Consider the following 27,336-nt stretch of genomic DNA (forward strand, 5'->3'; position numbering starts at 1 on the left):
GCCGGACATGCAAGAACTGGGACATTTTCAGCTTCCAAGAATTGTGTACAGATCCTTGCAACATGGGGCCGTGCATTATCCTGCTGCAACATGAGGTGATGTTCTTGGATGTATGGCACAACAATGGGCCTCAGGATCTCATCACGGTATCTCTGTGCATTCAAAATGCCATCAATAAAATGCACCTGTGTTCTTCGTCCATAACAGACACCTGCCCATACCATAACCCCACCGCCACCATGGGCCACTTGAGCCACAACATTGACATCAGAAAACTGCTCACCCACACGACGCCACACATGCTGTCTGCCATCTGCCCTGGACAGTGTGAACCAGGATTCATCCGTGAAGGGAACACCTCTCCAACGTGCCAATCGCCAGCGAATGTGAGCATTTTCCCACTCAAGTCGGTTATTACGACGAACTGGAGTCAGGTCGAGAACCCGATGAGGACGACGAGCATGCAGATGAGCTTCCCTGAGACGGTTTCTGACAGTTTGTGCAGAAATTCTTTGGTTATGCAAACCGATTGTTTCAGCAGCTGTCCGAGTGGCTGGTCTCAGATGATCTTGGAGGTGAACATGCTGGATGTGGAGGTCCTAGGCTGGTGTGGTTACACGTGGTCTGCTGTTGTGAGGCTGGTTGGATGTACTGCCAAATTCTCTGAAACGCCTTTGGAGATGGCTTATGGTAGAGAAATGAACATTCAATACACGAGCAACAGCTCTGGTTGACATTCCTGCCGTCAGCATGCCAATTGTACGCTCCCTAAAATCTTGCGACATCTGTGGCATTGTGCTGTGTGATAAAACTGCACCTTTCAGAGTGGCCTTTTATTGTGGCCAGTCTAAGGCACACCTGTGCACTAATCATGGTGTCTAATCAGCATCTTGATATGGCACACCTGTGAGGTGGGATGGATTATCTCAGCAACGGAGAAGTGCTCACTATCACAGATTTAGACTGGTTTGTGAACAATATTTGAGGGAAATGGTGATATTGTGTATGTGGAAAAAGTTTTAGATCTTTGCGTTCATCTCATACAAAATGGGAGCAAAACCAAAAGTGTTGCGTTTCTATTTTTGTTGAGTGTGTATGTGTGTGTGTGTGTGTGTGTGTGTGTGTGTGTGTATGTATGTATGTATGTATATATATATATATATATATATATATATATATATATACATACATACACAACCCCTGGCAATAATTATGGATTCACCGGCCTCGGAGGATGTTCATTCAGTTGTTTAATTTTATAGAAAAAAAGCAGATCACAGACATGACACAAAACTAAAGTCATTTCAAATGGCAACTATCTGGCTTTAAGAAACACTATAAGAAATCAGGGAAAAAAAATTGTGGCAGTCAGTAACGGTTACTTTTTTAGACCAAGCAGAGGGAAAAAAATATGGACTCACTCAATTCTGAGAAATAAATTATGGAATCACCGTGTAAATTTTCATCCCCAAAACTAACATCTGCTCGTTAGTCTGCATCTAAAAAGGAGTGATCACACCTTGGAGAGCTGTTGCACCAAGTGGACTGACATGAATCATGGCTCCAACACGAGAGATTTCAATTGAAACAAAGGAGAGGATTATCAAACTCTTAAGAGGGTAAATCATCACGCAATGTTGCAAAAGATGTTGGTTGTTCATAGTCAGCTGTGTCTAAACTCTGGACCAAATACAAACATGGGAAGGTTGTTAAAGGCAAACATACTGGTAGACCAAGGAAGACGTCAAAGCATCAAGACAGAAAACTTAAAGCAATATGTCTCAAAAATCGAAAATGCACAACAAAGCAAATGAGGAATGAATGGGAGGAAACCTGAGTCAACGTCTGTTACCGAACTGTAAGAAACCACCTAAAGGAAATGGGATTTACATACAGAAAAGCTAAACGAAAGCCATCATTAACACCTAAAGAGAAAAAAACAAGGTTACAATGGGCTAAGGAAAAGCAGTCGTGGACTGTGGATGACTGGATGAAAGTCATATTCAGTGATGAATCTTGAATTTGCATTGGACAAGGTGATGATGCTGGAACTTTTGTTTGCCGTTCCAGTGAGATTTATAAAGATGACTGCCTGAAGAGAACATGTAAATTTCCACAGTCATTGATGATATGGGGCTGTATGTCAGGTAAAGGCACTGGGGAGATGACTGTCATTACATCATCAATAAATGCACAAGTTTACGTTGATATTTTGGACACTTTTCTTATCCCATCAATTGAAAGGATGTTTGGGGATGATGAAATCATTTTTCAAGATGATAATGCATCTTGCCATAGAGCAAAAACTGTGAAAACATTCCTTGCAAAAAGACACATAGGGTCAGTGTCATGACCTGCAGATAGTCCGGATCTTAATCCAATTGAAAATCTTTGGTGGAAGTTGAAGAAAATGGTCCATGACAAGGCTCCAACCTACAAAGCTGATCTGGCAACAGCAATCAGAGAAAGTTGGAGCCAGATTGATGAAGAGTACTGTTTGTCACTCATTAAGTCCATGCCTCAGAGACTGCAAGCTGTTATAAAAGCCAGAGGTGGTGCAACAAAATACTAGTGATGTGTTGGAGCGTTCTTTTGTTTTTCATGATTCCATAATTTTTTCCTCAGAATTGAGTGATTCCATATTTTTTTCCCTCTGCTTGGTCTAAAAAAGTAACCGTTACTGACTGCCACAATTTTTTTTCCTGATTTCTTATAGTGTTTCTTAAAGCCAGAAAGTTGCCATTTGAAATGACTTTAGTTTTGTGTCATGTCTGTGATCTGCTTTTTTTCTACAAAATTAAACAACTGACTGAACATCCTCCGAGGCCGGTGAATCCATAATTATTGCCAGGGGTTGTGTGTGTATGTATGTATGTATGTATGTATGTGTATATATATATATATATATATATATATATATATATATATATATATATATATATATATATATATATATATATATATATATATATATATATATATACAGCCGTGGCTAATGCATGAGGATAGCATGATGTTTTGCAAATAAAAATAATACAAGAAATACATAGCAAAAAATAATGAAATGGACAAAAGCAATGATGTAAATAACGATAGAAAAGGAAGTAAAAACAATGAAATAAATACAATAGAATCATATAAAATGTGTGTGTGGAAAAGGTACTCTCTGGACAGTATGTGTCTTTGCGTTAATAATAAAATTGTATCAAGAAATTTCACAGTGCTCCTAAATTTTTATCTGTGCTCCTAAATTTTTTCATTTAGGAGCACCTGTGCTCCTAGTGAAAAAGCTCAGCGTACAGCCCTGCTCTACATCTATTCCGCTTTCATAGCCACACTCATCAGTTGAGCCCTGATTATATTACGTGATACAAGAAACACTTCAGTTCATTGAGCTACCAGTAAATATCCATATACCTGAATAAAACCAGTAGCAGTTATGACACGTTATGCTTTACAAAAGAAAAAAATAGGGGGTGGGACCTCAAAGCAGTTTAAAAAATTTATTTATTTTTTTGTCTATAGTATTGAGTGGCACCCTAATAAAAAAAAATATATATATATGGTATACTCATAACTAGAGCTGCCACAAACGTCTATTTTGGTAGTCAACAATTATTTTTGCGATTAGTTGACTCGTTGGATCATACGTAAATTGCAGCTTATCGCATTTTATCTATTAATTCCTTATCAATTCCCTTATCAATACCACCTGTGAATTTTGTGTTTGCTACAAGTAGGCTTTGCAGGTTTTCTATGTTGGCAACATTTTATTGAGTCTTAAAGTAAATAAAGATGAAATTGGTCAGTGGATCCTTGATCTCTGGACATAAACTCTACATGGTGGATCTTTGATCTCTGGACAAAAAAAAAAAGTGTAGTTTTTGTCAAAAGCATTTCCTTTCAGCCATTGATGGCATGGATGTCACTCCATACGTCTGAGCTCAGCTGGCTGCTGTAGTTTGCAGGTCTGCAGCTTTACAGTCTTAGGCTGCTGCACACCAGCCACGGCATCTCATTTTGGGAGGAAAAAAAATTTTTTTGATCGATTGCAGTTTGTATTACAACGTTTGGAAAGGGGTGTCTTTTCATTTAAACAGAGATTTGCTTTGAAGTTATTAATTCCGAGCGGACTCTCTTTCTAACTTGACTCGGTGGCGCAGCGTTTAGAGCAATGGAACGGAAGACAATTTTTGTTTCTTTCTTACAACAAGACAGGAGTCCGTTAGTCACTTTAATCCACACAAAAGTGACTCACAGTTGACATTTTAATGGCTTTGAAAGGGGATAAGAAGCGGAATTGCCACTTCTGAAGAGGAGCGAAGCAAAGATCCAACGAAGCAGCGGATCGAAGCACTGCTGTGCAGTAGTCGTTGACGACTATTGCATAAGGTTCAAAGCAAATGACTCGACAACTAAATTAGTTGTCGACAGTTTCAGCAGTCGACGTAGTCGTGACTAGTCATGGCAACCCTACTCATAACTACAAATACCAAAGAAGCGAAGAATATAAATTAATCAATGAACTAAAATTTTAAAACACTACCAGACAAACAATAGTGCACAATGCACAAACCCAAAAACAATAACACAGTAAACCTAATTATTCAAACTATTAACAAGTAATTTTATTATTTTTTAAAGCCTTTTAAAGCCAACTAAGGTACCAAGTAATTTAATGTTATCAGAACAATTATTCCAAATGTTAATTAGGGAAGGTGATGGTCTAGTGCTTAAGCGTTGGGCTTGACACCAGAGGATCATCGGTTCAAATCTCAGCCTGACCAGGAAATCACTATGGGCCTTTGGGCAAGGTCCTCAGTCCCCTAGTTGATCCGGTTGTCGTGGGTGTCTTGCATGGCAGCAGCCTGACATTGTGGTGAATGTGCGCTTTGAGTGTCTGATGCAGATGGAAAAGCCCTATATAAATGCAGTCCCTTTACCATTTAACACCTATATGGGTGGGTTAATCAACAAAGTCCATACATATCTCCTGACATGAATACGGAATTTTATCGTCAAACAATGTTTGAAGGACGCATCCAGTGAACCACACTTTCATGAAGAAGTGCTTTGTATGATGTTGTGAGCACATTAAAGGGACAACTAGCCACAACCATAACTTGGTTTTGGCGTTCAAGACTTCATCTTCCTGGCAGTGGCTTCCTTTCGGCTTTCATCACTGTCATTCATACGAGTATCTTGTGATAACTCTAGAAGCCCGTCACACCCAGCAGTGTTCATATCCTCCGTTGCAGTTTCCGTAACAAAGATGTTTTGGAGCAGAGTTGTTTGCCCTGTGTCCAACCCCTGACCTGGGGGGAGGGGTGATTTTCTTTCAGTACTCATAGACGATTGCCTACCACGGCTGATGACTTCTATCTACCCGGCTTTGGAATCAAAAGAGTTTTTCTTTCCAGATTCTGGATCAAGATTTCGGTTTACATAGGCTTTGAAGGATTACGTCAAAACTACTTCACATATTCTCACCAAATTTGCACCACAGATCGATATTAGGGGATGGAAGACGTCACTGAATTTTGGAGGTGATGTATATTGGTGGACATCAGAAATCTCTGATTCCTCTTGTTTATTTTGTTTTCCTGTTCATTTTATCATGGATTTGGAGGTTCTGACCAACCTGGTGTTTTTCAGCCTGTCACAGATGGCGTGTGTGTGGCTTTTGAGGGGTGCCGTGTGACAATTGAAGCTGAATGGCGTGTGTTTTGGACATGACCAAAACACTTGCCCCACCATGGCGAGTGCTGGGAACCATGCAACCATGTGGCATTATGTGACGTGTTTGTGGTAGTTCAAGGCAAGTTGGGTAGCGAGTGCGACAGGAACGTCTTAATACTTCAAACACGGTGTCTGTGTGAGAGTGGCTTAATGAAATGGCCCGTATCTACAGAGACCGTTCTAAAGATACGGAAGATGTCTTACTGACCAGTCAGAATGCACACATATGTCCGTACCCGTACCACATGCGGCTGAAGGTCCGGTGTCACATACAGTTCTTTCTGCCGTACAATTCTTTCTGCCTCGCTTAGAAAACAGCACTTGGAACTTGAGGTGGATGGATGATGAAAGAAGCAAAACACCTTCGCAATTTACGTCGATATTTTGATGAATTTCTTCATTTCCATTTGATGAATTTCTTCATTTACAGCAGCTTCATTAAACAAATGTACTCGAATGATTATCAGCACGACGGCGAGCTTACAGGCTAACCTCCGCCAACACTAGAAGACAGTTGCCAGTTATGGCTTCTGAACAAGGGAGAAAAAAGAAACAGCACAATTCAGCTAAAGCATTAGTGGACATAAAATATTCTGTGTCTGTTAAGAGCTTCACCTCTTGTTCCATGTGTGTATTTCCCACCGGTGTCACGTACGTCCACTCAATGAACCTCGGTCCGTACCTTTAGCAGTCCCACAGAAGATACGATGTACGTACCCATAGCCACTTCGTAATGAAATTTCCGCATCATCCTGTACATTTTGTTGGTGCAGTCAAAGCTTTTTCTAGTTTTCTTTGTTTTTAATATCTGTTCTCTCATTTTTGTATTGTATTATCTGTATTCTCTTGTTTACTTATTTCCCTTCCTTGACTATGCTGCTGTAACAAGAATTTCCCTGGTGTGGGAAAACTAGTCTTTATACATTTATAAAATACAGCTTTTTGCAAGGTGTCTTGCGCATCGGCACCAGATTGCAAAATTATGTAATGCACTCCATTTTAAAGGTGTAGTTTGTTTGCTCCGATTGCTTGTGTTTTGTAGTTAATTGAGTATCTGACAGTATCAGAATCGCCTTTATTGTCATTGTTATTTGCATTGCAACAAGATTTGAGTGCAACTCCAAAAAGGTGCTTTCTGTGGTGCGAGTAATTTTTGGCCAAATAAAAGATAGTGAAATTTAATGGTGAATTATTCAGAGTATATGTACAACTAATATAAACATAAGGTAAACTAAAATGTGGACCATTAAAATGTAAAACGAGAATTATATACAACTGTGGAATCATACTGCACATGGTTTACAGATATTGCACAAGAATCTTGAAAGGTGCAAATTAGAGTGATTTGTTATTGTTCAGTGCAGTGATTGCTCTGGGGAGAAAGCTGTCCCTGAGTCTGTTTGTCCAAGTTTTGATTGACCTATACCGTCGGCCGGAGGGTAGTAGGTCAAACAGGTGGTTGCTTGGGTAGGATGTGTCTTTGTGTGATGTGTATTTAGAATGGTGTAAACAGAAAAATAGAAAACATTGGGACAGAGTAAATCTATTCTTCACAACACTGTACTTTGCTGTCACTTTTACATTGATTTTTATATCTTTAAATTGCATGCATTATGAATTTGAATTTGATGTCTTATTTCCTGTCTTTCTTTCACATTCCTCCAGATTTTTCTATTTTGTACATACATTTTGTATATACTGTATATGATGACATCAGTGGTCAGTAATCAAGCCCGGGGAACTCGCGATAAAGCGCTGCCCACCACCACACAAACACAACCTCAAAAGCAGATACAGGTAGGTGTTCAGTTTTCATCCTGTGGTAACATGTTTTAAGTGATTATTTAGCTGTTGCAGGGCTGTACGTTTAGCTTTTTCACTAGGAGCACAGGAGCTCCTAAATGAAAAAATTTAGCACAGATAAAAATTTAGGAGCACTGTGAAATTTCTTGATACAATTTCATTATTAACGCAAAAACACATACTGTACAGAGAGTACCTTTTCCACACACACATGCACATTTTATATGATTCTATTGTTGTATTTATTTCATTGTTTTTTACTTCCTTTTCTATCGTTATTTACATCATTGCTTTTGTCCATTTCATTACTTTTTGCTGTGTATTTCTTGTATTATTTTAAACCCTCACACACACATAACATCCCGGTCCCGCATCATCACAAGAGGTCTACATTTCCCTGCTCGGTCACATTTTACAAGGGAAGGATAAAAAAGGAAATAAGTTGTAGACTCTTGTTGATTTGTACAGATGTGGGAATGGTTTTCTCTATGGGATATACAGTGGTCCCTCGTTTATCGCAGGAGTTACGTTCTAAAAATAGCCCGCGATAGGCGAAATCCGTGAAGTGGCCAGCCTTATTTTTTACAATTATTATAGACGTTTTAAAGCTGTAAAACCCCTCACTACACACTTTATACACTTTTCTCAATCAGGCATGAACATTTTCTCATTTTTGTCTCGTGTGTAAACACTCTCAAAGTTCAAACCTGAGTAGAAAAATAAGACCAACCTGTTTTCAGGCCCAAACATTTGTTTGAGAAATAAAAATAGAACATTTTCCTATAAATAATTATGATGGCTTTTAGAACTAACGCATTTAATTTTAACGATCAACGTACGAGGTTGGACACATAAGAAATTATTAATAGTGACTGACCAGTATTTCACAGTTCCTCTGATCGCGCCTCTTTGTCCTGGCGCCGCTGCGCTGTCACGTCTTTTTCCACTGACTCACACCTCGCTGCAGGTGTCTTTTTCCGAGTGTAGAACACAGTTATGGGTAGTTGTTGGCGCTAGGGCTGTCACGATTAGGAATTTCTGGAGACGATTAATTGTCAGACAAATAATTGCGATTAACAAATATATTGTCTATTTTTTTTTTCCCCCTTTATATTCTGCTATTGTAGTATAATTACACAACTCTGGAAGAACGTTTGGCTTCTGTGAGTGGAGAAACTGGGAATGGTGCAACATTTTTGTTTTTATCTTCATTTTACATACAGTCCCAACTTTTTCTGAATTGTGGTTGTTTCTGTTGCATTTCTGAAATTGTTTCTCCTCATCAGTCACGTTTTGTGCTTAAACACTGCATTAAGCCCATATTGAACAAATAAATACCTTTGGAAAGTAACAGCTGTTAAAGTTCAGAGTTCTCACCTGCTTTTTGTGATCTGTGCATCTGAACATCACCACAGCTTCTCCATGTCAGGGTTTTTTTTTTTTTTGTGGGTCAGTTCATTCATATATTCTCATTTTTTAAATATGTTTTTAAAGCTATTTGACCATTTATTTCATCTCATGATCTCATAAATTCAGCATACGACGCGCACATGGTGTGAACAGGATGGTAATGGCAGAATCACACCTTTAGAGAAAGTTCAGAGAGAAGTAAAAGCAGCTTCACGTTTTGTTTTTGTTTTTTTAACATGTTCACTCGGGTTAAAATCCTCTCTCTGTTCCGCGCTCGATGCGCACTGATGGTTCTCAGACTGTAACGTGTCGCGCCTGCATTCAGGAATCTCCCTCACGCACCCCCTCCCTCGCAGTCTGCAGCCTGTTGACTCCGTGCGTGCGCGCACACACGGACAGCTCCGCATTTTGGACGGCTTTTGAAGAAGCCGGTCACTGTTTTAATCGGCCGTCTTATCCTAACGGCAGGACGGATCGCTCTTCAGCCTCCATGTTATTGTCCCGCCTTAAGACAAGAGCGAGGCTGCAGCACAGTGACGTCAGATTCTGAGTCGTTTTATGCTTTGTGGATGAAATAAATAATTCACTGTAATCGCGAATATGAAAAATCGCGAATATGAAACATAATCGCGATTGACGAATATTGTAATAATTGTGACAGCCCTAGTTGGCGCTCTTTTTTTCTTCTGGGTGAGAAGATTCTTATAAACAGACACGCAGAACACAATGCGCATGCTCTCCCTTCGCGGTGTCGCGACCGGCTGCTTGATGAGGCCGCGGAACACAATGCACTGTAAAAAAAAAAAAAAAAAAAAAAAAAAAAAGCATGCAAAATTGGACTAAAAAAAATCCGCGAAAGGTGAACCGCGTTATAGCGAGGGACCACTGTATTTATTTTAGGAGCAAAATGCGAATGAAAGGGTTGAAATACATTCTCGCACACGTGCGCCCGTTTTATTTTTTTCCCTCGCACAATCAAATTTTAGGCGCAATATGTGAGCAAAACTCTCGCACTGTACAGCCCTGTGTTGGATGGTGGTGCTTCTGGAAAGTTATTTAGCCACTGAATATTCTGTGATATGAAGTATACCAGGATTAGTGTTGCCACAGTTACTTTGAAGAGTTACTTTATTAGTTACTTTTTACAGTTACATTTTACAGTTACTTTATACAAATGCTGCAGACAACTTGTCTGCAGCTCCTGAATGTACTGTCTTCATGTATTTCTAAATTGTTTAGGTTATCATATACAGTAAAACTTCTATATAATGTATTCAGGTGGACCAACTAATTTTGTGCATTATAACCGAAATCCGTTAAATGTATAAAACTGTCAAAAACAGTTATATATAATGGACGAAATACGTTATATCTATGTCAGAGATTAGTTAGTCAGGAGGTGCCGAACAATTTAATGACTGGGTCAAAAATTCTTTTGAAAAAAATAAATTCCTGCCTTAAATAAGCGGCAGACGTGCATTAAAAAGGATACATTTGATCGAGTCACTCTTTTTTCCTAAGTCCGCTGCGCACAGAGCATAAAATCCTAAACCCTGATTGATGTTTCTGTCGCGCTAAGTCCCAACAGCTGCCTCAAGGCGCTTCACATGTATAAGGTCTAACCTTACCAACCCCCCTGAGTAAGCACAGGGTGACAGTGATAAGGAAAAACTCCCTTTAGCCCCTTTCACATTGGCGTATTCGTAGAGCTGCTCATTGCAGCGTATTGTCTACGCTGAATTGAGCCCACTTTTAGCAGCTCTACGTCGAGTTTTTGCTATGATGCGCAGCAGTATGTTGAGGGCTACGGACGGAAGAAATTAAACATGTTTAATTCTCTTGGGCGTAGAGCGCTGGACGCAGTTTTAAGCAGGTCTGCGCAGCACAGCGTTAAAGCAAGCAAGTCTGTGTAACACTACGCTCCTGTACACATCCAAAAACGGAGTGCGTCAGCTGGAGAACATGACATGAGCACACAGCCCACAGCACCTGTGAGTTCATAACAGGGAATCGAACCTTAACTCAGAAATCCAGAAACAGCAGGTCGCTGTCTCTCTGTCTCTCTCTCTGTGTGTGTGTGTGTGTGTGTGTGTGTGTGTGTGTGTGTGTGTGTGTGTGTGTGTGTGTGTGTGTGTGTCTGATCAGACTTGTGACTTTAAAATAAAAGCCCACTCGCTGCATGTCGGTGCGATCATCAAATGCCCTGATTGATCAGGTCTGATCAGACCTGTGACTTTAAAATAACAGCGCACTCGCTGCATGTCGGTGCGATCATCAGACGACCTGATCGATCAGGTCTGATCAAATCAGCGGACCTGATCGGAGCAACCGGAGGTTTAAAAGTTTAACGAGTCACAGTGTTTCGTTCAGGGCAGCCTTTACCACAGTCAGACTCGGCAGCATCTGTACACAAAGAAAGTGATCCACCAAGACAAAAATAATAATAATAATAATGTTAAATGACTTTGTTTTTGAGCTGCACCACACCTGCAGTAGAGAACAGAGTGCACTTCCACAGAGGCAGAAAATAGCACTGAACTGATTTAATAGCGGCAAGGTACATGCAACTGTGTGCACATATTAAAACACGAACACATGCAGCTGCAAGTATGAAACGAACACTGAAAAGGCTGAGTACGCACGCATTTCGGGCGTATTTAAATGAAACACAACGCTGCAATGAGCAGCTCTACGAATACGTCAATGTGAAAGGGGCTTTAGGCGTTTCTGAGGAAGAAACCGCAAGCAGACCAGACTCAAAGGAGCGACCCACTGCTTTGGCCATTCTAATAAATAATGGAGACAACAAAAACAACAAACTATAAATAAAATAACACTTTTGTCAATGTTCATACATTAACAAAGCAAACTGATCATTGTGGTAAGGGTTAGGATGCAAAGGTTCAGTCTTGTGTACCTAATGGACACATGAATACTTTTAGAAAACAGTAAATGGCTTCCTACAGTTTAAAGTGAAATTGGAATATTTCATTAATATAGGTCTTGGCCAAGGTGCTATGACATGTTTTGTGAGACCTGTTATCAATTTTTCTTACAGTACAGTTTCCTTTCTCTAGGCCACAGCTGAACAGATTCGTTTAGCCCAAATGATCTATGACAAAAATGATGCAGGATTTGAAGACAAGGTCAAGCAGGTAGTGTATTGTGCATGTGGCAGCTTTCAGTTTTTGAGGGGTTTTTTCCCCCCTTTTTTGGTGCTTCAAAATGAGATGTTATGATAAATCTGCCCCCCCACCCCGCCCCTAAACAGCTGATTGAAGTAACAGGGAAGAGTCAAGATGAGTGCATGGTAGCCCTTCATGACTACAATGAAGATGTCAACAGAGCCATCAATTTTCTGTTGGAGAGCACTTCAGACACAGTGAGTCAGTACGCACGGTGCAATCACACCGTCACATCCATATGTATTTTTAACAGTGATGTGGGTTTTTAAAATTTTCCTTCTCTACACACAACAGTGGATTTGAATTGAAATGAAGACATTCTTGTGTTATAGACTTTCAGTTTCAATTCAAGGTGTGAAACAAAAATTTCACATTAACCATTTAGGAGTTTATAGCCATTTTATGCATAGTCCCTCCTTTTTCAGAGGCCGTAAGTAATACTCCCTATTGCATATATGCAAAATTGACCCATAATGCATTGCTTCAACATCCGGTGTTTTTATGCCATCATCAGTCGGCCGTTCATATTTTACAAAAACAAAGCTGTTTTTCAATTCTTGATGGATTTTTGTTCTGTTTTGTTTTATAGATCTCAGGGTGTGCACAGAACCTCTTCACAGATTTTCCAATTTTTAATTATTTTTGAACTTGTAAGCTAATTAGTCTATTTAATAACATGACCAGTTATGAGACACACACACTCATCTTCAACCGCTTAGTCCAATTAAGGGTCCCAGCAGTCATAGAGTGCGAGGCAGGGTACACCCATGACAGGACGCCAGTCTGTCACAGGGCCACAAACAGACAAACAAACACAGCCAATTGCACACCTACGGACGATTTAAAGATTTCAATCCACCTAACCCGCATGTTTTTGGATGTGGGAGGAAACCGGAGCACCCCGAGGAAACCCACGCAAACATGGGGAGAACAATTCCATACAGAAAGGCCACAGGTGGGAATTGAACCCATGACTTTCTCGCTGTGAGGCAATCAATCAATCAATCAATCAATCAATTTTTTTATATAGCGCCAAATCACAACAAACAGTTGCCCCAAGGCGCTTTATATTGTAAGGCAAGGCCATACAATAATTATGTAAAACCCCAACGGTCAAAACGACCCCCTGTGAGCAAGCACTTGGCTACAGTGGGAAGGAAAAACTCCCTTTTAACAGGAAGAAACCTCCAGCAGAACCAGGCTCAGGGAGGGGCAGTCTTCTGCTGGGACTGGTTGGGGCTGAGGGAGAGAACCAAGAAAAAGACATGCTGTGGAGGGGAGCAGAGATCAATCACTAATGATTAAATGCAGAGTGGTGCATACAGAGCAAAAAGAGAAAGAAACAGTGCATCATGGGAACCCCCCAGCAGTCTACGTCTATAGCAGCATAACTAAGGGATGGTTCAGGGTCACCTGATCCAGCCCTAACTATAAGCTTTAGCAAAAAGGAAAGTTTTAAGCCTAATCTTAAAAGTAGAGAGGGTGTCTGTCTCCCTGATCTGAATTGGGAGCTGGTTCCACAGGAGAGGAGCCTGAAAGCTGAAGGCTCTGCCTCCCATTCTACTCTTACAAACCCTAGGAACTACAAGTAAGCCTGCAGTCTGAGAGCGAAGCGCTCTATTGGGGTGATATGGTACTACGAGGTCCCTAAGATAAGACGGGACCTGATTATTCAAAACCTTATAAGTAAGGCAACAGTGCTAACCACTAACCACTGCCCAGTTGTGAGACATACATTTAAAAATTCATTTAAACTGTTCACACACAAAGATTTAAAGACTAGGTTTGTAACCGTCCAGTCTGATCCATATGAATTATTTGTTCCAAATGTCAGATTGCACTTGTATAGCTCCAGTTGTAGAAAACAGTGCCACCTGGTGTTGATTTGGTGTGCCTGCTGAGAACTTGTCCCTACCAAGCAGCAACAATCAACCCTGTATTTTGTGCCCAATCTGGAAGTGCATTTTCCTTGACTGGCTGCTTGAGGCTGGCTCCAAAACAAAGCACATTCCCATAGAAGCTTATTTTAAAATGTCCAACTTTAGACAATAAATAAACTTATGTACAGCCTGATACAAAAAACAGTTTTGATCTCTATAGATAGATCCTCCTCCATCACAACTATGCGGGGTGGGGGAGGTGAATGTTTTTCTTTTCTCCTGCAGCAAGGGGGCCCTATGCATCTCATTTTCTTATACAACTAAAGCTCATTCCATGGATTAAACAAACCTTTGGACAGACATTGAATTTTATTGTGAAACCTCTTACAACCCCAATTCCAGTGAAGTTGGGATGTTGTGTGAAATGTAAATAAAAGTAGAATACAATGATTTTCAAATCCTCTTCAAGACAAGATATTTAATGTTCAAACTGATAGACTTTTTTTTGTTTTTGTGTAAATATTTGCTTATTTTGAAATGGATGCCTGCAACACATTTCAAAAAAGCTGGGTCAGGGACAACAAAAGACTGGGAAAGTTGATGAATGCTCAAAAAACACCTGTTTGCAACATTCCACAGGTAAACAGGTTAATTGGAAACAGGTGAGTGTCATGATTGGGTATAAAAGGAGCAGCCCCAAAAGGGCACAACTGCGTGGAAAAAAAATATTCCGACAGTTTAAGAACAATGGGCGCGTGCACATGTACCTGCGCGAGCATGTGTGTGTGTGTGTGTGCGCATGTGTCCAGAGTGTAATGGTACCAAACGTATGGAACCAAATTTGCACTCTAAATGGAACCAAACTGCACTCTAAATGCAATGCAACACAAATGGGACGAATTAATCCATGTCATGTGACATACAAAGCACCAATCAAATGACAAGGAGCCACTCAGCTGTTATATAATGTAGCGACGAACTGTGTTAACTGACATCTACAAGTGCAAGTTAAAACTCTACCATGCAAAGCAAAACCCATACATCAACAACATCCAGAAACGCTGCCGCCTTCTCTGGGCCTGGGCTCATTTGAAATGGACAGACGCAAAGGTGAAAAGTGTGCTGTGGTCTGATGAGTCCACATTTCAAATTGTTTTTGGAAATCATGGACGTCATGTCCTCTGGACAAAAGAGAAAAAAGACCATCCAGATTGTTACCAGCGCAAAGTTCAAAAGCCAGTATGTGTGATGGTATGGGATGTGTTAGTGCCCATTTCATGGGCAACTTACACATCTGTGATGGCATCATCAGTGCTCAAAGGTACATCCAGGTTATGGAGCAACACATGCTGCCATCCAAACAATGTCTTTTTCAGGAATGTCCCTGCTTATTCAGCAAGACAATGCCAAGCCACATTCTGCACGTGTTGCAACAGCGTGGCTTCATAGTAAAAGGGCGCGGGTACTAGACTGGCCTGCCTGCAGTCCAGACCTGTCACCCATTGAAAATGTGTGGTGCATTATGAAGCACAAAATACAACGGAGACCCCGGAATGTTGAACATCTGAAGTCGTACATCAAGCAAGAATGGGAAAGAATTACACCTACAAAGCTTCAACAGTTAGTGTCCTCAGTTTCCGAATGCTTATTGAGTGTTGTTAGAAGGAAAGGTGATGTAACACAGTGGTAAATATACCACTGTCCCAGCTTTTTTGAAATGTGTTGCAGGCATCCATTTCAAAATGAGCAAATATTTGCACAAAAACAATAACGTTTATCAGTTTGAACATTAAATATGTGGTCTTTGTGGTGTATTCAATTAAATATATGTTGAACAGGATTTGCAAATCATTGTATTCTATTTTTATTTACATTTTACACAACGTCCCAACTTTATTGGAATTGGGGTTGCATGTATGTGCTGTAGGTAGGAAAAAGAAACAATAGCAAGGTTTGGGTCTTGTGAAAAATGTACAAAAATTTGATGATAATAGGACAAACGGTTCATGAAATATATGGTTATTTGAAAGTGTTTATTTTTGCCGTTTGGTTCTTATTTGGCCACCAAGTAGCTGCCTACAGCCAAATTGGCTATCTATATATTAAAAGTGTGCATGAGTTTATTAATAAGTTCAGTGTACGTACATAATATAATTATAAATAAGTTAAAATTGCATGCATGACACAAGAAAATTAAAACACTTATTTCCATATTTCTTATATATTATTTATTTCCTCCATCTTGTTTGCTTAAGACACTCTTAGGCTTCGTAAAAGTCCTCCTCACTACTCTTACCAGTTTGGCACCTTAGGAGCCCGCTTAAAGTGCTTTGCGGACAACTATCATCTTACCAAGGGCAAATTCTAAGAAATGTCTAAGAATTTGAGGAATTCTAAGATTTTTCTTAGAATAATGTCACTAGGAGTTATTTTTAGTCTTAGGCTGCTTTGTGGTTATGGCCCAGATGTTTAATCATAATCATGTGGAATTTGAGAAACTTGGAAATATTGAAACTTAAAACACCTTGTGAAGCCTGAAGCCGCTGTCACTTCTCCTGAAGCAGACAGCTCTTTTAGTGTTTTCAGTTGTTGACAAGGCTCCTTAGAGTTTCTGAGGGTTTATTTCTTTCTTCTGTCATGGAGAAGCCTTGCGTCAGACAGACATACAGCACTAGACTCTCCCCGAACAGAGAAGGTTTGGCCATGTGACCTTCTCTGGCCTCTATGATTGGTTGTGAGTGAAAGATGGTCTCCAATCAAGATGCTCACTCTTGGTGAGAACTTGTACTTTCAGCATGTGCTCAGATCTGTCTATGTGACATTCCCTCACTGATCTTTTAATAGAAATATGGTGAAAAGTTGATTATGTTGGCAGGGCATGTTATTAGGACTCAGAGGGTTAATGACCATCATGCCAGACTCCTGTAACTTTGAAATATTGATACATACTTAATGAAGCCCTGTGACGCTCAAAGCAGTGTCAGACAGCAGGATGATATTCTACATGCTGCTGTGTGCTACACCACAAGTGAAATCAGCAATGTGCTGTTGTGCTGCTGGGTATCTGTTACTTAGTTTGTTTAGTATGATTTTTATAGTTATTGAAACGGTTTTTAATGCTCATGTTATCAACACTGTGCCAGCTACAATGCAACAGAAAGTACAGCTGACTGTAAATATTGGCAGAATAAGGCAGTCATGATGGTGCCCCACATAAGGTGGTTTGTAGGTGACTATAAGCGAACTGGGGAATTCGACAAATTAAATAAACATTATTGGTTACACAAATCATAACTTTTAGTCCCGTACTTTAAATGACGTTTTAACCACATACAATATCTGAGTTGAATTGTCTACTTAACAAATTGAGCACACAAGAGCTGAGAATCCAGTAGGCATGGTAATATCTGGATTTAATATTCTTTTAATGACTGCACTGCCATGTTACACTGCAATGATATGATATTATGATATGATATGCAATGATATAATATGGCAGACAAAGAACAGATAAGACACTGCTGATGTCAGCTGCACAGCCTATACTTTGCATGCAACCTGCTGTTGTGTGTGGCTCCAGCCTTTCATTTATTCTCGCAGTGACTCAGATAAACAATCTGTTTTCGACCTGTGGGGTATCTAATAGATGGACAAACTGTCAGGAGCATATTAGATGCAGAAAGGCAATATTAACCCCTTAAGCCCTAGAGCCTATTTCACCAAAATCACATACCCATACATTATGATTTATTTCTCAGCTTGTACAATGTCAAAAATGCAAAAGTTTGGATCAGCTAGGACAGGTCCTAGGGGATGTTGTGGATGCAAAAAAATTTAAAGTAAATAATACTTGGTATTAAAAAATGAATTCCGATTTATGTCTTTTTTTGCTTGCCGTGTCAGCTGTGTTTAGTTGATATGTGATCAAAGTGGATACTTTTGTAGAGGAGACTTTGCTTGACATTTTGATGTATAATAAGTGCAAGTTGGTGTCAGCATTGGTTAGTTACGAGTGTTCAAATGTTCCAAAACAGGGCAAGGCCCCAAATTTGGGGACTCTAGTGTTTGAGGTTAAAACCTCTAATTTGGATATTTCTACTGTTCTTCTTACTGTCAAATCAGTGTCAGAATTCCTGGGAGACTGTGGGAAAGAAGAAAAGTCTCGGAAAAGAAGGAGGACCCTCAGAAATTAAGGAGAGCCGGGAGAGGAAAGGAGGAGAGAGGGAATCCAGTTATGGACGTGCAGGGTCCAACAGACGGGGTCGGGGCACAAGCCGAGGCCGTGAAGGTGAGCACGGGCCTGGTCCTGTTTAAAAATGACAAGTCTATGTTGTGTCAATATTTCTCTCGTCTGGCTGTCTTCATGACAAACATGACAGGAAATGTGTAATTAAGAACATAAATAGATTCAATCATTTGTGTGATAGTTTCATACTCCTTATATCATGCATCCTGGCTACCCCAGGGTGTCCTCGTATGAAGGGTCAGAGTGATCAAAATTAATTGAAATATTGAATGTGGTAAATATGAATGCAGTAAAACATAGATTGTGGTAAAAATGAAAGCAATAAAACTTTGAATGTGGTTAAAAGTGAAAGCAGTAAATATTGAATGTGGTAAAAAATCAAAAGGGTAAAACTGGACTTGATAAAAATGGAAGGTGTGAAGTACTGAACATGAAAATTAATGACGTAAAAAAACATCTGATTAATATTGCCCCTTTTGAAAATTAGAATTGTTAAATTTGGATGCCATTAAAATCACATGGTAAATATTAATCTTATAAATATTGTATCTTAAAAATATAACATTGGCTAATTTCATTCACTGCCTCGATTTTAGCACCTCCACTTTATCCACTTCAATTGTATAATTTGCTGTACTCGATTTAATGTTGAATGTTTTCATTCACTGCCTCAGTTTTAGCACCTCCACTTTACCCACTTCAATTGTATCATTCACCGCGTCAACTGTGTAATTTTGCTCACTTCTGGTAGTTCAGAATACGGCAGCAGCCGCTGTGCAACACGGGCTGGCGCCATTGGGAGTCGCAGGCGAAGAGCACCTTCTAATTCTGCTAAAGACTTTAGCATTGACTCAACCGGCATGCACAGTAGCTGCGTTTACATGGACCAAAAGTAATCTGATTGAACAATCAGAGTGAACAGTCGGATCAAAATCACGGACTCTGGACTACAAATGTCCGCTGTCGCACACTGGTCGCACAGTGGCTGCTGCCGTATTCCGATCTACCGGAAGTGAGCACAATTACACAGTTGATGCGGTGAATGATACAACTGAAGTGGGAAAGTGGAGGTGCTAAAATTGAGGCAGTGAATGAAAACATTCAACATTAAATCGAGTACAGCAAATTACACTATGTAACAAATTTTTATTTTTGTTTTGTTCCTGGGTACACTGTGTGTTTTCCTAACCTGTTATGCCTTAAATAAATAGAAAATAGTTGTTATTCCACAGAAACTTTGCTTCTGTGATCAGGACAATGATATTTTGAAATTTGTCTGTTTTCAAGAATATTCTTGATTTGCCTTCACTACTACTGAGTAGTCTTCTAGAATATTCTTTAATTGCTATAATTTTCTAGAAATTTCAAGAAACGTTTAGAACTTTGTAGAACATTAAAAAAAATAAAATCAAAGTTTGTGCTGAATGTAGTCATTTTTCCATAGACTTCAGACATAAGCATTTGAAATATAACACTTGGAAGCCAGGAAAAAAAATTGTTACATAGTGTTATACAATTGAAGTGGGTAAAGTGGAGGTGCTAAAATCGAGGCAGTGAATTAAATTAGCCAATGTTATATTTTTAAGACATAATATTTATAAGATTAATATTTATCATAATGTGATTTTAATGGCATCCAAATTTAACAGTTCTAATTTTCAAAGGAGCAATATTAATCAGATGTTTTTATGTCACTCATTTTCATGTTCAGTACTTAACATCTTCCATTTTTATCAAGTCCAGTTTTACCCTTTTGATTTTTTACCACATTCAATATTTACTGCTTTCACTTTTAACCACATTCAAAGTTTTACTGCTTTCATTTTCACCACGTTCAATGTTTTACTGCTTTCATTTTTACCACAATCTGTTTTACTGCGTTCATATTTACCACATTCAATATTTCAGTTAATTTTGATCACTTTGACACATATCCTCGCACAGGCTGTTCAGATCATAAATGAACCAAAGCCACAACCAAAAGAGATTTTGAGCACTAAGCAAATTTTGTAACTTTGGTTTTTATTTTTTATGCTTTTTATTTTTTGTTTATGTCTGCCAAGGATGCAATAAAATCAACGGCATTTATTTATTTGTCTGTCTGTCTTTGGACGTGATCTGGATCCAGATCAAGATTTCACGCTATAGGTGTTTAAGGATTACGTCAAAACTACTTCACAGATTCTCACCAAATTTATACCACAGATAGATATTAGGCCATGGAAGACTCAGCTGAATTTTGGAGGTGATCCGGATTCTGGATCATGATTTCAATTTGCACGCTTCACTTTGGATTTTGAAGATTACATAAAAAAAAAAAAACTTAACAGATTTCACCAGTTTATTTATTTATTCATAATGTGAATCACATATCTGTTATTTTAAGTCCTGTCCACCCTTGGCAGACGTCAGAAATCTCGGATTGCTCTTGTTTTTATTTTTAGTTTGTTTTTAATTTATGGTGTCGCCGACCGAATAGTCCCCCTTAAAATAAAGGTCTGTGCATGCATCAGTTGGGAGAGTCAGCAGCGCCATTTCTGAGCGTCAGCAGTAATTCACCGATTATATAATTATAATTCAAACTGCACTCCACTCATCATCTATCTCAATGAAAGATATCTGCGATCAGAGCGCCGCAGCAGCATGTCTGAGTCTGACGTGCTGCTGCGCCTACGTCATTTCGGAGCATTAATAACGATTCACAGATTATTGCCTCATTTCTACTTAAAATTAACTTTAAAATGATTTAAGAGGTTTTAATTTGTCTGATGGTTAATAATCACATTATTGCCTTTGATCACTTTGTGTGTATAGAGTCTGGCTCAGAGTCAGTGTGAGATGCATGTGATGTTGAGGCACAGTGAAGGCAGGGTGGACCAATTTTTAGAAGGAACCGTTTGGTTGGGGACAACAGTGCTTTTCCTCTCTGTCAACACTTTTTAAAAGTTCAGTATGTCTTGTCTCTGTAATTTCCCTCAAATTCCAGGTTATCCAGAAGAGAATGGCATTGATGTGGCTCCAGGAGAGAGGGGGGTAGACCGTGCACGTAGGGGACGGGGCCGAGGTGAGTAGTACAGAAAATATCATCTGCTTAAGTTCTGGAAAAAGATGTTATTGACAGCAAATCTAGATGGCAGGGTGTGTTGATTGACAATAATGTGAAGACCAGGGCTGTGAAAACTCAGCGGATCTGCAAAATTCCACAGATTTCATCGTGGGGTGGTGTGTGTGTTTGTGTTGTACTCTGTAATTATGATCGTCACTGAGTTTTTAAAAATGTCTGTCGCAAAGCGTTATTTTATTTTTTTTTTCAACATCGTGCAAGTTTTAGAAGTCCGAGGACACCGATCTGTGTGTTACAGATACAAATCAGTTTCCTGGGATCCGTGGAACTTCGCGGAGGATAAATGCCACTCAAAGCCTGGCTGTTATGACCACTGTCGTAAAGCAGGACTGGTTGGTTGCTGCGGTGGCGCTGTGTGGCTCCTGTGAGACGCTTAAGCTAAACGTAGCATGTGGACGTCGCAAACTTTTAGAGCTCAAGTTTTTAAAAGAACAATTTTGCACCATGTCTGTGTCACAGAGTGACATCAGACAGAGAGAAGATGGCAAGAAAGATGGTTTGAAAAAGTTTGACAAGGACAAGAATTTGTGGAATTGTTGCTGGCTTCATGAACACACCTGAAAGATAAATGGGAAAAATGAGCTGTGCCCTCATGGTATGAGTTTTTCTCTCAGGAAAATAAACATTGTGCTGTTCAAACAGGATTTTAGACAAGATTATGCAACTTTTCTTTCATTAATCCAGGCTTTCTTTCATTGGAAAAAAGATTGTGGCTTTGAATAATGGATTTACATGAATTTGCACAAGAATGTAAATGAGTTTTTATTAATGTCGGCTTTTCATGAGAAAAAGACACTGGCTTTGAGTGGATTTACAGGAATTTACACAATAATATATGGCTTTTTTACAACAAGGTATGTTATTAATATTTTACCAAGATTTTCTAAATATTCTACAGGCTTTAGCTGTGGTCTTTGAAATGCTTTAACAGTCTTTTCAGTTTTCATAAATTTCGTGTCGTTTAACTGTTATGACTTGATGCATTATTTGGTTTACAATTAAAAGGAAAATCTTTGCAGGTCTGACTTCCATGTCATATTCTGTTATTTCAACATTATCATTTACAGTTCAAATAAAGGATGAATATAGGATCATTTAAATGTACACAAATTTTGAGATTTATGCCCCCCAGACCCCCTGCAAATTTTCCTCAGATTTCACAATTTTCATTTCACAGCCCTGAAGGACAAAAGTATTTGTATGGCAGAGGTTATGTCCAACTAGTATAGAGTGATTTAAAAACAACCAAAATGATTCTTTAGAAAATGGAACAAAAAAGTATGTCAGAACTTGAAGGTGATTACTGCCATCAGTTAAAGCTGAATTTGTTTATATAGTTAATAGTTTGAACTTGCTATGCATGCTGAGGCATGGGACAGTTTTCACTTCTTTATTGCTGTTGTAAATAGTTGAATGTGGTTTCCACTGGAGCTGATGTACAGGAAAATGTTCACTCACTCATTCATTTTCTGTCTCTTTAATCCAATTAAAGATTATGGGGGAGTGGGAGTTGAGCCTATCCCACCAGTGTTTAGTAGTGAAGTGAGGTACACTGTGGGCATGCTGCCAGTTTATCACAGGGCTTAGGAAAATACCTAATTGAAAATTTTTCTTTCCTTGATGATGCAGTATATTTTTGTCCTTTGTGTTGAAGGGGTTTCCCAGATTTTCCATGTTTAATGTGTAGTTTAATGTGAGGAGTGAACTCAGAAGACTCTAAAACTGACAGGAAGTGGACTTCAGTTTTACATGTTGTATTGAAAGATGCCTTCGCTAAACAGAGTTGCTACAACAGCTTGCAAGCTGATCTCACACACACACAGCACTCTTCCTGCCTCTTCCGCCTCCCCTCAACTCTGCACCCAGGTAGGCGGGCCGTTGTCCTCGGCGTGGATGAGTAAAATTGTGTGATTGATTGAAAAATGTTGCATTTGACGTTTATATGCGGTGACTGCTCGCGTTGTATTATTTGAAACGGCATGTGTAATAGTAAAACTGTTTTGTTTGAGTAGCGTGGTAAGCAAGTATGGTAGCAGCTATGGCTACATACGTGGCAGTATGGAGGCCTGGTATTTTTCCGGCCTGAGATGGATTTCCAGATTTTGGATCCAGACATATGCAGCAGAGGCGACAGGTTGCCATGTAATCCCTATGGAAGGACACGTTGTGGATATGTAATGACGTGGAGGTGTCTGTCTGGAGTTTATACTTGACGTGGACATGTCCTGTCTCTGGCAGTCAGCCTGTGAGCAGGACTTATGTCCCTTTTGTGTTTTATTTAACACAACTATGGCAGAGTTTGAGGGGGAGAAAACGAGGAAGTGCAGCAGCAGCCGGTGTTTTTTTTTCTTTCTTTTTTTTGCGCGTGCGAACGAATTGTCCGTGAAGATAATTTTTTTAATTACACAGATGTATAATAAAACAAATGGTGACTGGTTTATAACACAATTATGACAGTTTGAAGGGGAGAAAGCGAGCAAGTGCAACAGCAGCCGTTTTTTTTGTTATTTTTTGTTCACATGCGTGCACGCGCAAATGAATTGTCTGTGAAGATAACTTTTAGATGTATTTTATAACTTAAACGTGACCGATGCTAACACGTTAGCATGTCTATGGTGTTTTCAGTGTTAGTTAATATTAAGCTGTTCGCATCTCAGCACAGTCTGTGTGCATTTGTTTTCTGTATAACAAATAATTAATGGCTTAGCGTTTGTTGTCGTAAAAGAGTCAAATGTATTACAAATTGTAATATTTTTTATTCATTTTATTTATATAGTAATAATAATAATAGCAACAACAACAAAAGTAATAACTAATATTGCTACAATACAATTTTAGAGAAACAAAAAGAACCTGATAAAATAAAACAGAAAAGATAAAACCAACTAACAGTGAACATAAATAAATAAATATAGAAATAAATGTTTCCTGTGAACATCTCGTGACTCCACTTCATGCCTGTTTTATTTAAGTTTAATGACAATTTGTTTCGGTCAAACCATATCTAAGCTGTGTTTTTACACAATAAAAAAAATAAAATGCAGTAAACTGCACATTTATGTATTTTTTTCATGAAAATAACTTATTAAAGATCACATATTGCACTTTAGTCAGGTCTTTAAAATACTTTTGTGGACTCCGGCTGTAATATGTTGTCAGTGGTTGAGATAGTTGCTGTAGGCATCTAAAAATGCTCATAATCGGTTGAAACCTGATGGAAATCTCTTTGTGGTGTGTCGGTGATGTACAGTAGTGTTCAGAATAATAGTAGTGCTATGTGACTAAAAAGATTAATCCAGGTTTTGAGTATATTTCTTATTGTTACATAGGAAACAAGGTACCAGTAGATTTAGTACATTCTCACAAATCCAACAAGACCAAGCATTCATGATATGCACACTCTTAAGGCTATGAAATTGGGCTATTAGTAAAAAAAAAAAAAAAATTAGAAAAGGGGGTGTTTACAATAATAGTAGTGTGGCATTCAGTCAGTGAGTTCGTCAATTTTGTGGAACAAACAGGTGTGAATCAGGTGTCCCCTATTTAAGGATGAAGCCAGCACCTGTTGAACATGCTTTTCTCTTTGAAAGCCTGAGGACAATTGGACGTTCAAGACATTGTTCAGAAGAACAGCGTAGTTTGATTAAAAAGTTGTTTGGAGAGTGGAAAACGTATACGCAGGTGCAAAAAATTATAGGCTGTTCATCTACAATGATCTCCAATGCTTTAAAATGGACAAAAAAAACCGAGACGCGTGGAAGAAAACGGAAAACAACCATCAAAATGGATAGAAGAATAACCAGAATGGCAAAGGCTCACCCATTGATCAGCTCCAGGATGATCAAAGACAGTCTGGAGTTACCTGTAAGTGCTGTGACAGTTTGAAGACACCTGTGTGAACCTAATTTATTTGCAAGAATCCCCCGCAAAGTCCCTCTGTTAAATAAAAGACGTGTAGAAGAGGTTACAATTTGCCAAACAGGGCTGTACGCTTAGCTTTTTCACTAGGAGCACAGGTGCTCCTAAATGAAAAAATTTAGGAGCACTGTGAAATTTCTTGATACAGTTTTATTATTAACGCAAAGACACATACTGTACAGAGAGTACCTTTTCCACACACACATGCACATTTTATATGATTCTATTGTTGTATTTATTTCATTGTTTTTTTTACTTCCTTTTCTATCGTTATTTACATCATTGCTTTTGTCCATTTCATTACTTTTTGCTGTGTATTTCTTGTATTATTTTTATTTGCAAAACATCATGCTATCCGCACTAGCCACGGAAAGATCTTAACCCAGTCTGATCTGAATTTATGAACTTTGCTAGTAGTTCTAGACCTACTGCCAGTTTCACTGCCTGTTGCCATCTCCTCCTGATCCTCCTCACCATTTTCCTCATCTCCCCAGGTTCCCTCCCCTGGTTCCTTGGGTTTCCTTTGAAAGTACGACAAAATCATTTTCTAGTCTCCTCACACACCTTTCGTTGTAAATGTAGCTGCTATGCTAGTGCTCGCTTATCTGACTGCACGAGCTAGTCGCAAGCCAAGACTCAGAGCGTAGCGAATCAGGGCAGCTTGTGCATTGAGACGTCACCGTGTCATCACAAGAGGTCTACATTTCCACACTCGGTCACATTTTACAAGGGAAGGATAAAAAAGGAAATATTAAGTTGTAGACTCTTGTCGATTTGTACAGATGAGGGAATGGTTTTCTCTATGGGATATACAGTGGTCCCTCGTTTATCGCGGGAGTTACGTTCTAAAAATAGCCCGCGATAGGCGAAATCCGTGAACTGGCCAGCGTTATTTTTTACAATTATTATAGATGTTTTAAAGCTGTAAAACCCCTCACTACACACTTTATACACTTTTCTCAATCAGGCATGAACATTTTCTCACTTTTCTTTCGTGTGTAAACACTCTCAAAGTTCAAACCTGAGTAGAAAAATAAGACCAACCTGTTTTCAAGCCCAAACATTTGTTTGAGAAATAAAAATAGAACGTTTTCCTATAAATAATTATGATGGCTTTTAGAACTAACAAATTTAATTTTAAAGATCAACGTACGAGGTTGGACACATAAGAAATTATTAATAGTGACTGACCAGTATTTCACAGTTCCTCTGATCGCGCCTCTTCGTCATGGCGCCGCTCTGCTGTCACGTCTTTTTTCCACTGACTCACACCTCGCTGCAGGTGTCTTTTTCCGAGTTTAGAACACAGTTATGGGTAGTTGTTGGTAGGGCTGTCACGATTAGGAATTTCTGGAGACGATTAATTGTCAGACAAATAATTGCGATTGACGAATATATTGTCTTTTTTTTTTTTTTTTTTTTTCCCCTTCTTTATATTCTACTATTGTAGTATAATTACACAACTCTGGAAGAATATTTGGCTTCTGTGAGTGGAGAAACTGGGAATGGTGCAACATTTTTTTCATTTTACATACAGTCCCAACTTTTTCTGATTTGTGGTTGTTTCTGTTGCATTTCTGAAATTGTCTCTCCTCATCAGTCACGTTTTGTGCTTAAACACTGCATTAAGCTCAAGATTGAACAAATAAATACCTTTGGAAAATAACAGCTGTTAAAGTTCAGAGTTCTCACCTGCTTTTTGTGATCTGTGCGTCTGAACATCACCACAGCTTCTCCATGTCAGGGTTTTTTGTTTTTTGTGGCTCAGTTCATTCATATATTCTCATTTTTTAAATGTTTTTAAAGCTATTTGACCGTTTACGAGGTCTATTAGAAAAGTATCCGACCTTATTTTTTTCAAAAACCATATGGATTTGAATCATGTGTGATTACATCAGACATGCTTGAACCCTCGTGGGCATGCGAGAGTTTTTTTTTCATGCCTGTCGGTTACGTCATTCGCCTGTGGGCAGTCTTTGAGTGAGGAGTGGCCCACCCTCTCGTCAATTTTTTTCATTGTTTAGGAATGGC

At 39.1% G+C, this 27,336-nt stretch overlaps 1 protein-coding gene across 1 annotated transcript in view; it reads left to right on the forward strand.

The window, feature by feature from the left end:
* LOC117510609 (ubiquitin-associated protein 2-like) overlaps positions 1-27,336 on the forward strand; it is a 61,366-nt gene that overhangs the window by 14,038 nt on the left and 19,992 nt on the right. The window contains exons 2-6 of the mRNA XM_034170403.1: positions 7,405-7,536; positions 12,030-12,107; positions 12,224-12,334; positions 18,140-18,305; positions 21,250-21,327. Coding sequence (XP_034026294.1) covers positions 7,444-7,536; positions 12,030-12,107; positions 12,224-12,334; positions 18,140-18,305; positions 21,250-21,327 — 526 coding nt within the window. The 5' untranslated portion in view covers positions 7,405-7,443. The remainder of the gene's footprint in view (positions 1-7,404; positions 7,537-12,029; positions 12,108-12,223; positions 12,335-18,139; positions 18,306-21,249; positions 21,328-27,336) is intronic.

The sequence above is a fragment of the Thalassophryne amazonica genome, chromosome 5 (assembly GCF_902500255.1).
Source record: "Thalassophryne amazonica chromosome 5, fThaAma1.1, whole genome shotgun sequence".
NCBI classification, from domain to species: Eukaryota; Metazoa; Chordata; class Actinopteri; order Batrachoidiformes; family Batrachoididae; genus Thalassophryne; species Thalassophryne amazonica.